Here is a 17,254-nt window from a genome sequence, read left to right on the forward strand (position 1 = left end):
GTCATTTCACGTTTTTCTATTTAGTTTTTTCCAACCTTCGCAAATTACTTCTTACCACTTTTCCACTTCGATTTTTTCTCAAGTACCATTTGTTTTTTGAATTTTTTGATTTCTTGTACGAGTTATCTACGAAATACTTTAAAATTTATTCAGAATTTTTCCAAAATTGTCCGTTTTCTAATAGATGTCAAGGACAAATTGACATCTCCACCTGTCCTTGAACATCCAGTCTTCTCCAAGCCACTCGAGATCTACACAGATACATGCGGTACAGGGTTGGGTGCTGTTCTCTACCAGAACAAGGATGGACATGACCGGGTTATTTCCCTACACTGGTCGAGGGTTAACAAAATCCGAGAGAAACTACCCAACACATAAATTAGTTTCTTGCTCTGAAGTGGGCCATCTCTGTGCCAAGTTCTGCCAAGTTTTCGGACTCATGGGCAACACCTTCACCGTTCTGTACAGACAACAACCCTCTGACCTATGTTCTGACTACAGCTAAGTTAGATGATTCTGGTCTTCGCTGGATAGCAGCTCTATCAGCCTATAATTTTACTATCACATATTATTAAAGTAAGAACCATGCTGATGCTGATTGGTTATCAAGACTCCTGCGACACAGTAAAAGTCATTTGTGACTTACAACAAGGCAAACCTCTGATCAACTATTTGCCACGCAGCACAGTTATTTTGAACTAAGGAGGCGGGACCTAATTTATACGGGAAATGTTTACTTTGACGTCACACATAATTGAGGTCTTCAAAAATACCACAAAATGAAATTATGTGCTATTTTAAACACCTAAATAGCTGTATACTGCATACAAACTCACTATTACATGCCATTTTATCGTTTGTTAAAACATTTTTGTGACGTCATTCTTTTGTTTCTACAGTCTTGTATTTTAAAGAGGGTACTAGTTATAGTCCAATATTATTGTCAGGAGTACAATATTATATCTAATATTGTACTCCAAAATAATACGGTATTTTGTGAAACAAATGATGATGTCACCTAGATTTTGCACAGCAAATAAATAAGGCAGAAAATTAACAAACATTATGAATTTTATATAGAAATCAACAATCTCGTAATCCAATTCAAGCAATGGAGCAATCAACATCTCGTAATCAAATTTAAACTTTATAGAAACCAATTAATGCAACGAAACTTCACAATTGGAGTATCTCAGAAATCCAGTAGAGTTAATACACAGTCCAGACTGGTTAATGATTGTGAAACGACCGATATTGAAGCACTTATCATACACTTGTGATTTTTTCGAAAACACTTCCAAATAAATCCACGAAAAGTGGTTCATTGGAGACCAGGTATTCCAACAATCTATTGGAATTCCCATGGGTACAAATTGCGCTCCGTTATTAGCAGACTTATTTTTATATTCATATGAAGCAGAATTTATACAAAATCTTTTGCGTGAAAAGAAAAAAACACTTGCTGTGGCCTTCAACTCGACATTTAGATATATCGACGACGTATTGTCAATTAATAATGATAATTTCCATTCCTACGTCGACACGATATATCCTGGTGAGCTTGAGATAAAAGATACCACAGAGTCCAACACATCTGCTTCATACTTGGATATTTTACTTGAAAAAGACACAAATGGTAATCTAACAACCAAGCTATATGATAAACGTGATGACTTTAACTTTTCTATCGTCAACTTCCCTTACTTATGCAGCAATATACCTTCATCACCTGCATACGGAGTATTTATATCTCAGTTGATTCGATACGCAAGAGCATGCTCTACGTATGAACAATTTCTTAAACGAGGTAAATTATTGACAAGCAAGTTGATGAAACAAGAATATCAACAGTCTCGTTTAAAGTCATCATTTCGTAAATTCTATGGTCGATACAATGACCTTGTCAGCAAATACAATTTATCATTGAATGAAATGCTGACTGACGTTTTTCATACCAATTGTTAGTCCATTATTTATACACTGAATTGACTACGGATTTTTTCCGTTATTTCCTGATTATGACAATGAGCACACGGCGGGTGTGACCGGTCAGCAGGGGATGCTCACTCCTCCATGGCACCTGATCCCACCTCTGATGTTTCGGAGGTCCGTGTTTGCTCTGCTCTTGTTTTGTATATTTGTTTAATGGATGTTGAGATTGAATACTGTTCGTTATTTCCATATCCTTATTCTAGAACATTACATTCGGACAAGTTCACACTCGATCTGTTATATCTGTGCAACTCCGTTTTTTTCCTGGAAAATTTATTTTCACAATATATTTCCAAATTCGTTTACGTAAAGATGTGGTGCTTTCGATATCCAAGAGAAAAAAACGACACTTTCCTTGAATTTATTTGCTTAATGGTAACTTACAATCTTCATACGTTAAAAAAAGATCTTTCACAATACTCTCAGAATCGCTTATTATCATAAGGTTGTTCAGCTCTTCTTAATGCGTCCGTAGAGTGTGGCAACAATAAATAATATTTGATTGGGGTTCAATAAAGGGTTTTAAATCAAAATCTATTCATTCCTCTAAAAAAAAAAAAATATCTGAAACCCTTAAGCGCTCCCTCCATCTGGTTTGGTCACCGTCACAAGTACCATATTATGACAATAGCAATACAAAAGTGCATTGAAAAAAATGTTTTAAGTAAGATACAAAACTCAGATTCTCTATTATGTCAGATACGGGACTGAGACTCGGTGCTTCGCACCTCGTCCCAGTCCCGTATCTGACATATTAGACCATCTTCGTCTTGTATCCCTTACATAAATCCCACACACAAAAAAAAAATGGCGTCGTCCGGTGAGGACGCTCACGATTCGCCTCCGAGTGATATTCTTGAACTACAGAACTGTGGAGCCACCCTCCTTCCTGTAAGTAGTCAAAATCCAGAGTTTAGCTGTGTATTGTCAGAAAATCAGATTGAACCCAATTTCAATTTTGCATATTGTCCTCAAAACTCTGATCTTGTGAATGCAGTAACTAGTGGCTTATGTGGCAGTATGAGTGATACTCACGCCACCGTGGAATCTACAATAACGACTTGCCAAAAAGACTTTGCATCTTTTGATCTCCAACTTCAAAATCTTCCCAGGGACTTATATGTTCAAAAACTTCTTGAGATCACATCGAACAGCGAACAGCTTATTATAGAATACAGATATGCACTTCTTGTGAAAGCAAAAAATACCAAGGGGTGCCCAACAGGTAAACTTATCACCAGAAAAACAACCAAAAGTAACACTAGTTCAACCAAGTATGCTAGAGATTGTTTTGCCCTCTATATGCTCTGTAATGGCGATAGCTCATACAGATCTGATGTGTTTGATAAATCTAAACAAGATCATCCTAGTGAACGACCGACGCAAGCGTTTATCGAACTACGATCGCTAACTCAATCGCTAATGCAGAGAGTGACTGAACTTGAGAAAGCACAGTCCTCATATGTCAAGACCAAAGAGTCTCTCAAAAAGTCAGTCAATCAGTTGAAATCAGAAAATGAAGCGCTTTCCAACATAGCCGACAAAATACAATCAGATTTTGTCTCACATGCAACTGGATGTGAAATATACCAAAAATACCAAAGCACATTTGAAAAAACTCGACGGTCTTGATTTTATTGAATATCAAGCTGTGAACAAGAAAATGAACGAAGAAATATCAAGAGTATCCAAAGCCTGTGTATATTTACAAAAACAAATTTCTAACACAAAAACACAAAAATCATATGCTTCAGCTATTTCCCCGCAGAGGTTAGGGTTAGGGTTAGGGTTAGTAAAGTCAGACAGACAGACATACAGCGGACGGACACGACAAAACTTCCTTTCCGAGGGCATAAACAAATCAGAAATGTATCAAATTATGAAACAATTAAAAGACAACATGTGTTTGATAAAAAAAACTCAAGCCCCTGTGTAGCAGCTTATAGCAAGCTTTTATTCTCTCAATTGCAAGTCAAACTCCAACTAAACATTAAAACATTAGCCTTGCTTATATCTTTTGATTTAGTGGACCCATAACTTTCGTATTACACATGTGTATTTCTTGTGACAAAACCGTTCTTTATGTACCACCAAATTTGACTTTTTGACCTTGACGTTTTTACCCAAAAATTTTAATCTTTTATTTTTGCCATTCTTTTGAACAGTAGATACAAGGACATTTATTCTTTACATAATTATTTGTCGTTGAAAGATGTTTTATTGGATATTAACAAACTTGACTGTTTGACCTTAACCTAGTAGATTTTCGTACTTTTGAAAAAACTTTAACCTTGGCCATAACTATTGAACGGTAAGGGATAGGGCTTTCATACTTCATACATGTATTCCTTGTGAAAAGATTCTTTGTTGAATACCAAGAATTTTGACTCTTTGAAATTGACCTTTGAGTTTAAACCACTTCTCAAAAGCAAAAAAGCAAACCTGACCACAACTCTTAAAGTATTAGGGCTAGTACTTTCATACTTTTCAACCGGTCACGGTAGCCTAGTGGTAGAGCGTTCGCTTCGTGATCGGGGGGCCCGGGTTCGATTTTCGTTCTCAGCGCCGCGTCATACCTAAGACGTAAACAAAGGTAGTGACTGTTCTTTCGCCAAGCTCTCGACACTAGAAGTGAAAGTCACGGGTCTTTCGGATAAGACTTTAAAAACGTAGGTGCCGTGTCACGGTAGGCGCTATGAATTGCAAGGGCTAGGGCTGCCATACTCTACATAAATATTTTATGTGGCAAGACCTTTTATTTGATACCAGTTACCTTGAATTTTTTACCATGACCTTTGAGATTGTTGTACTTATTGAAAAAAAAAATAACATTGACCCTCTTCCGTATTTCACAATTATTTTTCAAGTGAGCATACCCTACGTTTGGTACCAATTAATTAAATTTGAATTTGAGAAAAGTTTGCTTTGTTGACATACGGGGGCATCAGGTTTCAGAAACACATCTTGTTTCATTAAATCTAATTTTAAAGAAATAAATGATATGAAATTGAAATATAAAGCCTCTAATTGTTCGACAGCAACTAGTTTACTGATGATTCTTATAAACTTACTGGATCCTGTAAATATTTCATGAAGAATCCCAGCATAAACGATTTTCCCTTTCTAGCTGGACCTGCAATGGATATGATAACAGCCTTTTTGTCTTTCACGTCGTCAGCAAGGAAAATCTTTTTGATTTCTTCTACCATGTAATGAAACTTTGCATTACCCGATTTTGTTTGATCGTATTTTACAATCTGGACAGCTTTGCCTGTAAATGGTAAAGAAATTATCATCAAATAAGGATATGCCTGTTTAGAAAGATGCTTTCTTAAAAGAAGAAAGAACATTCAAACCAGGATAATAAATCAGTATTCAACTTTAAATCTTTTTATTATTAATTGTGAATATACAATTGATAAGAGTAAAAAAAATACTTTTTAACAAAATTTTATAGAATTCACATTACTGATTATGATGTAATAAATAAACTGACTGCATAAAAAGCAAGATTTTCAAGTTCGTGAACTATAAGTTATTTAATTGAATTGAATAGAATACGATGTTGGTAGACTAAACGGTAACATAGTTTGTTGTTTTATACAGATGGTTTTTTTTATAATAAATGTAATATTTTAAATCAATAACCCCTTCATGGTAAATTAAATTCATTATGTAAATTATTTCATTTTTAAACAGACTGTTTGCTCACAATTGGAACTTTTTGAATCTATTTTCCAAAAAATAAATACTTTTGTGGTGCAAAGCGTTTTAAGGTGAATTAGATTAATTGATTGTATATTGTTTAACGTCCCTATTGAGAATTTTTCACTCATATGGAGACGTCAGGAGAATTAGATGATAACTTTAGTATTTATCAACAAAATTTCTAAATTTTTAAAATGAAGTCAGAATTAAAATGGCAAAACCACTCTCCTAAACGAGAGAAAAGTGGTTTCGTGGTGTAGTGGTATGTCTCTCACTTTAAATGTAATAGGCATCGGATTTGAAACCTCGAGGATCCTTTTTTGGGGGGGGTGGGGGGTGAAAGACTTTTTTTTTAATAAATGACAATTTAAAGCATATGAAATGAAAAAAAAATTATGACATCTGGCTTCACAAGAATCCTTTCAAACAAAGATACATTGCAGGTTCCAGTAAATGTTCAACCAAGCCTCTTTCGTTACTTCTCACTAAAATATTGACAGTAGTGAAGGAAAAACTTCAAGAGTACTGTACAACTATATATTCAAGAAGTGGTGTAAATCAGATGTGGATACTTAAAAATTCTAAAGAACTTTTGGACAATTTGAAATCACAAGACTTTACAAAAATCAACAGCATTAAAACTTACGACTTTTCAACTTTATACACAACAATTCCGCACGACAAATTAAAATCCAGGCTTTTTGATATCATTGACAGCTGCTTCTTCAACAAAAATGGAACTCGTAAGTTTACTTACCTCGTCATTGGTCATTTGAAAATTTATTTTGTTAAAATAGATGCTGATTGCACACACAAGTACTCTGAAGTTGACATCAAAAAGATGCTTGAGTTTCTGATTAACAATATCTATGTGGTTTTTGGAGACCACTTCTTCCAACAATCTATTTGAATTCCCATGGGTACAAATTGCGCTCCATTATTAGCAGACTTATTTTTATATTCATATGAAGCAGAATTTATGCAAAATCTTTTGAGTGAAAAGAAAAAAAACACTTGCTGTGGCCTTCAACTCGACATTTAGATATATCGACGACGTATTGTCAATTAATAATGATAATTTCCATTCCTACGTCGACACGATATATCCTGGTGAGCTTGAGATAAAAGATACCACAGAGTCCGACACTTCTGCTTCATACTTGGATATTTTACTTGAAAAAGACACAAATGGTAATCTAACAACCAAGCTATATGAAAAACGTGTTGACTTTAACTTTTCTATCGTCAACTTCCCTTACTTATGCAGCAATATACCTTCATCACCTGCATACGGAGTATTTATATCTGAGTTGATTCGATACGCAAGAGCATGCTCTACGTATAAACAATTTCTTAAAGACGTACAACACACTGGGGGAGATAACTCTTGCGATTTCAATTGAACGTTTGACGTGACGTCAAATTTAACGTCAAAAATAAAGCGTCAAAACGACGAGTAAAACGATCCTGATGTATAACAATCATGAAAGAAAATTAGGATATGGGACTATCACTTAGCTGTGATTGTGCGTACAATACTCAATCAATAAGTATTTTTTTTTAATTAACCCGATTAAACTCCGTAAAAAGCAAGACATAAAATACCATCCCTTACTGTTTATTTCATTTCATATACAATAAATTGTTTGTTTTTTTTCAAAGCGCAGCATTTTTTTTATATTCTGAAAATTTTATTCTACATTGCCGAAATTCTCATTATGTACAATTGGCTATATAACATACCGATTAATGATCTTCAATACAATTTGTGCATACACGATATAAATACATGGATTGTTTTTCTTTTTGAATTTGCCTAAATAAAACAAGAATAAATAACCAAAAAACTTTTTTACAATGAAGATCGATGCTGTTCTCAGACCCTTACTGATCAACAAAGATCAAAGAGGAACAACTCTGAAAATTTAGGAGATGTTTATTTTCCTCCCTTTATTCACGGTTTTCCACAGAATCAGATACATTTACAGCAAGATCTGATAATTCCGACAATCGAATACTATAGACCTCATATATACACAATGTAAGTATAGAATTGAAAAGAATTGTTCACTTGTACTGAAATTATCTGCATTTATGAATATCCTCTTGCAACAAATTGTAACTTTGACTTTCTGTCAACAATGTCGGTTCGCATTTCCTCGAATCAAAACAAAACGTAGCCTAGATCTATAAGATTTTAAAAAATAACAATGTGCGATTTGATAAATTGAAATCGATGAAGAGTTTAATGTTTGATATTTTGAAGTTAATGTGGACAAATACGGAATTTTCATTTTAACTTTAGAAGCGACGACATTGAAAGAAATGCGTACAATATATCATGAGGGGTGTATGTACATCTAATGCAAATGTTGTGTATCCCCACGCGGTCACATGCTGTCTCGTTTGAATTAATGACATGAAAGACACTACAATTATTTCATTTATATCACAGAAGAGTTGAACATACACTATTTTTTAATGAATAAAATTAAAGAAATAAAATTAAAAATCAAACATATTCAAGTTCAACAAAACTTGAATTCGTATCCAGGTTTCATGTGATTGGAATGCATAACGCATACGTATATGGACTAAACACTAAAATCTTTTAGTAATTTTTTCCTCATACATATAAAAAGAGTAGTCAATATTTATTCTGCATTCATGAATTTTTAAAAAACTAATGCATACCTCCGGGATTCTTGACGAAATATACCAGTATATTTGCACTGTAAACGACGTTTCGTCAAACGCTAATGGTCTGCGACGCAAAAAAGGAAGGGGTGGGGATGATAGGGGTATTCAAAAATTGCCTTAAAATCTACATTTAAGTATGCTTTACAAATGAGAACTATTAAATTTGTAAGATAATATATTTTTCAAGCAAAAGCAATATTCCAATTCAATTTTTTTAGTGTGTATATATTTGTAGATTCATATAACAAAGTGATCGACCCCCGTCTAAAAGACGCGCGGGAACGCGATTTATTAAGAAAGGGGTGGGGATTTTCCGCTATTAAATTAAAACTGGTCGTTCAAAAATTATACAAAAAATTATGAAGATTATTTTTACTACCAGCTACCTAAAGAAAGTTTTTTACCAAAATTAATCGACAGGTTTTTTCACAAAAATTACATTGTGGAAACATTTATTTACGAGATGGACAATGATACTATCCAACACGTGGATTTTTTTTTACTAGCTCAGGATCGACTTGGTAGGAATACAACGGTTTTTTCAAACAATATGTTTTATATAAAAACGTACTTAATCACATACCACTTCAAAAATAAGTTGATTTTAGTCAATACATTTTGAATTAAGTATTGTATGATTTTAATTGATGTGCAACAAGATTTATTTGTGCCATATACCTTTTAGCAGCTGATTATGCTCTAAGCCTCAGACCGTCAGAAGGACGTTGCGCAAGAAGCGCGGTAAAATTGATTGAACCTCCATGATAAATTTCGTTATAAAAAAATAATGAGTCGACAGAAAATTCAAAAAAAAAATCAGATGATAATATGATTGCTACACTTTAATATTAGGGTAAATTTTTAAAAATTAAACGACACGTTTTTTAAATAAAAAATTCTAAACTTGAAAAATAGGCGATTTTAACGTCCATTTTTAGGGACACATTTTTCATTCAACCCCTCAAAAAATTATTCAATCTTAATCTAAATGTGTGAAGACTCTCAGATTATGAAATTTAATGTTCCAACAATGATTTTACAAAAGAAGACATTTGTATCACATTATTTTTAGCAAATAAACATTGTTTTATTTCTCTCTTCTTGCAATATTTTGCCACTTCTTTTCTTGCCAAGGGGGGTAACTTTTGGAGCTTGCTGACCAAATACTACTCGAACGATTTCCTCAAAAATTCATAAACAATTGGCATATATAGTCTTTAATAACATATTAAAAAATTAAGAAAATTAAACGACAGGAAAATTTTTGAGGTAGGTGTGTTGTACATCCTTAAACGAGGTAAATTATTGACAAGCAAGTTGATGAAACAAGAATATCAACAGTCTCGTTTAAAGTCATCATTTCGTAAATTCTATGGTCGATACAATGACCTTGTCAGCAAATACAATTTATCATTGAATGAAATGCTGATTTTTTTCCGTTATTTTCTGATTATGACAACGAGCACACGGCGGGTGTGACCTGTCGGCAGGGGATGCTCACTCCTCCATGGCACCTGATCCTACCTCTGATGTTTCGGAGGTCCGTGTTTGCTCTGCTCTTATTTTGTATATTTGTTTAATGGACGTTGAGATTGAATACTGTTCGTTATTTCCATAACCTTCTTGCATAAAGTTATAAACATTCATTAGAATGTGATAATTATTCTATACAAAAGTCTTATATATACATTATAAAGAATTTGCAATCACAACGTTATATTAATTCATATAGGCATATTCTATTTCCTTCAATACACGTGTATACATTTAATAATTTAACTGCACAAACATGTTACAAAAAGGAGCTTTCATAATTTTCACCTACATTGTACATTAGGCAGAACCGTGCACAATACACAAAATATAATCATGGGTACTATAATCAATAGCCAAAAGAAAAAAAAATCTGGGATATTTGTTAACCAGAAATCTTTAACTTAGGAAATTTTAACAGATTTCAATTAATAGTCACCCTGTTAAAGCTTGCATATATACCGCTTGATTTGGGGAAATTCCGATTAGGTTTGGGGTTAATTATTTTGAAATGTAATTAGTTACTTTCAAATACATTGATAATTTTGTCAATTACTTGTAAATACAAATACATTTATTTTTATGCCCCCGTAAACAAAGTTTCAGGGGTATATAGTTTTTTCCGTGTCTCGCTGTCTCTCGGTCTGTCTAGCTGTCTCTCTATTTGTCTGTTTGTTCGCAAAAAACTTTATCTTGCTCATAACTTTTGATTTAGTGGAGCTATGACTTTTATATATCACTTGTGTTTTCCTTGTGACAAGACCGTTCTTTGGGTATACCACCAAATTTAACCTTTTGACCTTGACGTTAGAGCCTGACCCACTTTTAAACAAAACTTCCAAACTTTTACTTTTGCCATATCTTTTGAATAGTAGATACCAGGACATGTATACTTCAAATATGAATTGTGTCTTAATATAGACCTTTCGTTGGATACCAATCACATGTACCATAAATTTCTGACCTTTAAGATCTCTGTACTTTTGAATAAACTAAAACCTAAGTCATAACGTTTGAACGGTAAAACATTGGGCTTTCATACTTCCACATGTACTCTTTGAGAAAAGATCCTTCATTTTATATCAAAAACTTTTTTTTACCATTTGTCCTTGGGAGTTTCACCGATTTAAAAAAAAATCTTGACTTTTGTTTAGCTAGTGTTTTCATGCTTTACATATTTAATTCTTGTGACAAGACCTTTCATTTGATAGCAAGACATTTGATCCTTTGAACCTGGCTTGGAGTTTGACACTTGTAAAAAATATGACCTTGGTCATAAGTATTAAACGGTTAGGACTAAGGCTTCTATACTTACATACTGTAAAACGAATGAAAAATGGTGCATACATGTATAAGCGCAAACGCAGGTGGGATTGCATTATCGCAAATAAATGGTCGTGCTTTCGCTTGTCATTAAAATATATAAATACGCGTATGCTATTGCTTTTTATTAATCCCCACCCATTTATTTGACTTTTTGGTTAGTCAAGCATGGAACACAATAACACTCCCGTATATACGAGGGTCGTTCAATAAATAATGCAACATGTCATCTAAAAGTAAGAAAAGTACGTAATACATATTCTTAATAGTTTCAATCCCTAAAGGCATTCCCTGTTACCAGTTACATGTGTCTCAAGTCTCTGAATCTATGAACAGAAATCCTCAGCATACTCATCTGTAGGGGTGCCCCAAAGACACTGAGGAATATCATTTCACAAGACATATCTAACATTATACAATCTTCCTTTGATTGTTTTCATGTGTTTTGGGGACAAAAAGATCTCACAGTGGCTGCGATTAAACTAATATGGGTAATTGAAAAGTCATGTGTACTTTCTTTTCTTCAAAATTTTATTTTTTCTCTAAGAGTATATCCAGCTGCGTTGTTAAGCACAGGAAAAATACCATGGTCACCGAATTTTGGACTTCCTTTGCAAAAAATCTATTCAACTTTCCTTTATGCGATTTGAAGATAAAACTTACTATTGCTTGTACTTTATTTGGATGCATGTTCATGTTTTAATTGACCTATTTAAATACATGAAACTAATAAAACATGTTAGCAGCCTTTACTTCTCTTTATCCTAATTAAATGACACCCTTTTCCTGGAATCCTCGTTATTTATCATTAATTATTTTACGACTATAATAATAGCATCAATGTTTCGCCATACATTAAGAAAGTTTATCAATCCTTCAATTTTGTTTAAAAATATATTTTTAAGTAAACGGTGTGCACAATTAACGAAAGTTCTCTTTTTGAAATTTGTGAGAAAATATGACACCTGTCTGATTGAAATATTGTTTTATGTTGTTCCTTTATCCGAATTCTACAAAATGCTGTGACGATTTAATGTTAAGTATTTTTACAATATTTTTCCATGTAAATAAAGCATTTTCAAATTACATGTGGCACACAAAGTCGATATTTTGTGATGTCCCCACAAATTTCAATTAACAATATTGACTGTTATATTTGAACCCTTGTTTTTTTCTTCCGAATCATTGAATCCATATGAAAAGTATACATCCTTAAAGATTATTTTGTCCACTTAAAAAAATTTTATCTTAAATATGAGGTTTGCTGCGATTTATGTAAAAAGCGCATTTTTCAAATACGCACAGATTGTCATCTTCTTGGCGGAGATCATTTATAAACAGTTTTCAGCTCAGTGTAGTGACCATGCTTACTTTAAAAAAGAATTTCTTTGCGGTAACACCATAAAAATTCGTGGGGTTTTCTGTGTTCAGTAGATATTAAATGGAACTTTTCAAATATCAAAAAATAAAATCAAATGCTTCATCATTTATTATGATATACTGAGTATTGCATTACTTATTGAACGACCCTCGTAAGTAAACTGTCGTCAATTTTATTGTGGTGTTGAAATCACATGGACGTGACACAATTTCAATTTCAATTCAGTTTTTTTCTTAAACAAGAGGCCCATGGGCGACATCGCTCACCTGAGCACTGTGGTATGAAAAAGTAGAAATTGGTTTATTATTAAAAGGTTTTAATCCTATTACCAATTCTTGAGAAGATGATTTTTAAAGTACTTTCTTATATATTTCTATGTAAAACTATGGTCGACCATTGTGGTTTCGCCCTACCCCCAGGGGGTCGTGATTTGAACAAAATTAAATCTAAACAACCTGAGGATGCTTTCATATAAATAAGATCAATTACAGCTTTGCTATTCTTGAGAAGAAGATTTTAAAAGAATTTTCCTATATATTTCTATGTAAAATTTTGGCCGGCCATTGTGGCTTCGCCCTACCCCCGGGGGTCATGATTTGATCCTACTTGAATCTACACTACCTGAGGATGCTTCCATATAAATATGATCAATTATGGCTTTCCTATTCTTGAGAAGAAGATTTTAAAAGAATTTTCCTATATATTTCTATGTAAAACTTTGGCCGGCCATTGTGGCTTCGCCCTACCCCCGGGGGTCATGATTTAATCCTACTTGAATCTACACTACCTGAGAGTGCTTCCATATAAATATGATCAATTATGGCTTTGCTATCCTTGAGAAGAGGATTTTTAAAAAAAAAAAATAGTCCTTTATATTTCTATGTCAAACTTAAGTCGTCCATTGTGGCCCGCCCTACCCCCGGTGGTTATGATTTGAACAAGCTCGAATCAACACTACCTGATGATGCATTCCAATAAATGTCATCCTTTCTGGCAAAGGGGTTCTAATAAAGAAGATTTTTAAAACATTTTGAATGAGAGCATGGCCCTTCCTTTGAACAAACTTGAACCCCCTTCACCCAAGGATGCTTTGTGGCAAGTTTGGTTGAAATTGGCCCAGCAGTTCTTGAGAAGAAGTCAGATAGGTATGATAGCATCAATAAAATTTTAAAGATAAAACATTCTTAGCGCCTTTAAAAGTTTACAGACGGACAGACAGACAGACGGACAAAATATGATCAGACAAGCTAACCTGAGCTTTTAGCTCAGGTGAGCTAATAAAAGAAAAAAAGTTGTGTTTTTATGTATTTTAGTCATATCAATACAATGCCTGCATTGAAAGAATGTTACTTGATGACGGTTATCATAATCAGGTACTGTCTGCAAGCCTGCAAGCCCAATCGCCGTGTTTAAGTGCATTGTTAACCTCGAGGCGATAGATAATAATAACTATAATAAAAATAATAACTAGAGCGAAGCTCGTTGCGAAGCAACGAGTAGTTCTTCCGTCCTGTTTTACCAGAACTTCCATTTTTTACAAAAATGAGTAAAAACGCATTTAGAAATAAGGATATGGAAATAACGAACAGTATTCAATCTCAACGTCCATAAAACAATACAAAACAAGAGCAGAGCAAATACGGACCTCCGAAACATCAGAGGTGGGATCAGGTGCCATGGAGGAGTGAGCATCCCCTGCTGACCGGTCACACCCGCCGTGTGCTCATTGTCATAATCAGGAAATAACGGAAAAAATCCGCAGTCAATTCAGTGTATAAATAATGGACTAACAATTGGTATGAAAAACGTCAGTCAGCATTTCATTCAATGATAAATTGTATTTGCTGACAAGGTCATTGTATCGACCATAGAATTTACGAAATGATGAATTAAACGATACTGTTGATATTCTTGTTTCATCAACTTGCTTGTCAATAATTTACCTCGTTTAAGAAATTGTTCATACGTAAATGATTGTCTAAATCCTTTAAATCTATGTTAAATAATGCAAAAATGAGCCAGTTTTCGTTACTTTCAGTTTGACCGGAAGTGACACCGACGCACGGAAAATTTATTTTTATGCCCCCACTGACAGATGTTACCCAAAAACAAAGTGACGTTGCCAGACGTATTTTGACGATTCTAATATATTAAGCTTGACATTTTGAACACTTTTGCTTCTTTGACGCATTACAAATTATCAATACGTTTTGAAATATAAAGGAGAAACATTCGGCCGATTTAGATCCCTGATTTTAGGGGACAGCCCCTTTTCTGAGATATCTTCTGATATCAAAAAGATATGAAGAAAGGGTGCAAGAAATTTTGAATTCAAATTCGTTATAGGTCTATTTTGGGGCAATAGCGAGCGCAGACGTTCGTCATTTCCAGTAAATCTGATATACCTGATGCACCTCTCCAAACATTGCTCTACCAATGCCTCAAAGTTTGAAGTTTCTATCAAGAGCCGTTTTTTTGGGGAAAGTGTGGACAAAATGACCCTTAAAAATCAGAAAATCGACGATATGTCTAGACCGGAAGTGATGTCATCAAAACGGAAAAAACCGCATAAGGTTCAAGTAATGTTCCATATGTCTTGAAAGTTTCATTAGATTTTGTTGAGCCATTTTTGAGAAATCGCGTGCACAAAATCAATAAGGAAAAAAAAATAATAACAAGAGCAATGCTCGATGCAAAGCAACGGATGGGTCTTCCTTCTTAGCGATAAGCAAAAAGTAAAATGTTTCAATTGTCAACTTTGCTACCATTCTTTATTTCTTTGACTCAAGTAGCAAAAACCCTTTCTTAAAGTCTGAATGAATCTGAAGTGAGCTCAAGGATAAATAATCCAATGGTAATCTCTCCAACAGCATTGAAACTGTACCTACAAAACTTATACTCCCTCATATTCTGTCTTTCATTTGTAGACAAATATTGTTCTATTGATATAGCTTAGTTCAATTTTATTTTGAATTAGATTTGTATACATATATCATCTTTGATGCAATCATGTTAGTGAATTGTGCCTGCTACAGAAATATCCGTGTTTTAAATATACATCAACAGCTTAAAAATTGCTTTAAAACATTTACACAGTATATTTAGATAGTGAGTAATACCAATATGTAACTAATGAACTATTTCTATTTTTTTGTTAAGCAGTAAGAAGACCAATACTTTTACAAGAATAGAAAAAGGAATGTGTTGTGTATGTTTCTAATCTGCAGACCTCTACTGGCAAAGGGTGGTATCTCAACAAGAGTAAAGTAAAGTTCTCTAAACAGGACATTCAACAGAGATCTTTTGAAAGCACTTCATATGAACAAATTTTATTTTCCTGCACTAAAGAATGCTTTGTGCCAAGTTTAACTTAAATTGTCCTGTGGTTCTTAAAAGAAAATGAAATTCTGCGGAATTTAATACAAAGATAATGGGTGACTTTTAATTAAAAAATAATTGCTACAGCTTGAGCTCATATGAGATAAACTGTATACAGATTAAGTGCTTTGATGACATTGAAATGTGATTGGACATCTCTTTTATCTTATGTTTGAAACAACATGTACATGTCCTTAGTGCTGACAAATGCACATATGTTAATGCTTTGGATGTTTCTGCCAAAATAGTAACTTTCCTTCATCTATACTTTAAAAATACACATATCAGATTTTAAATATTGCCACTGAAGACAGACCTTTATCATCTTAACCATAAGCATTGGTATGTCTTCCTTTGGAAAAAGAAGACCTCATTACAGATGTAAACATGCAAGATTTGACACATATTTAAAAAGAGCATTTATTCCAAACTAAACATAAATTCTGCAACAAAATCTATTTTTCTTCAAAAACTGAAAGCAATTGATTTGTTCATATTTGTAGATTTATGTCTATTTCTCAAATCAAAATTCAGATATGATATATTCAAAGTCATTTTCTTAAACTGAGACTGTTTCACATGACTGTTTCAATTTCATTTTGCTGTTTATACATTGTCATCTGATCTCCCAAAAGATGCTCTTCTGGCAAATCATGATCATGCTTGGCATCAAATTTCAGATGACACCTATCAAAAAAAAATTGAAACTTTTATGATAAAACATCAAACTGAGTTCAAAGGTACTGCCACATTTTCTGCATGTGTATTATTTGTAAAACTACTATATAATTATTTATGAATATATGTTTACAGGCAGTCATTTGAGGATGTTATGAAATAAAATATTAGTTTTTCATGATTTCAAATAATGGAAATGTACATTACTTGTTAATGTCAAAATTCATTACTATTAAGAATGGTCATGGTTAACAGTTGTTTAAACCGACTAATCAGTCAGAAAGAAAGTACATGTATCCGGTTATGATTTTTTATGTGTCAAGATAAGGCCATTTGTAAAGGTGTTACATGTACAGCACATTACGAACAGTGCGCTAATGAAGTGACAAAACATGGTATCGCATAAGGAACGATGAGCTAGCACAAAGTAATAATGCGGCTCTAGCTCATTTATGACACCATGCTACTGTGTTTATGACAACATGCTAGCCGGTTTAAGACACTTACACGCTAGTGTGAAGTAACAAAAGGGCCATGGGCCTTATACATTATGTAGGTCAA

General features: G+C 33.5%; 1 protein-coding gene across 1 annotated transcript in view; it reads right to left on the reverse strand.

Moving 5' to 3' along the window:
- LOC134233781 (atlastin-2-like) overlaps positions 1-17,254 on the reverse strand; it is a 76,057-nt gene that overhangs the window by 40,080 nt on the left and 18,723 nt on the right. The window contains exon 2 of the mRNA XM_062715787.1: positions 5,064-5,263. Within this exon, the coding sequence (XP_062571771.1) occupies positions 5,064-5,263 (200 nt within the window). The remainder of the gene's footprint in view (positions 1-5,063; positions 5,264-17,254) is intronic.

Source organism: Saccostrea cucullata, unplaced genomic scaffold (genome assembly GCF_032062105.1).
Source record: "Saccostrea cucullata isolate Sc308-1 unplaced genomic scaffold, CSIRO_AGI_Scuc_v1 ctg1654, whole genome shotgun sequence".
Taxonomy (NCBI): domain Eukaryota; kingdom Metazoa; phylum Mollusca; class Bivalvia; order Ostreida; family Ostreidae; genus Saccostrea; species Saccostrea cuccullata.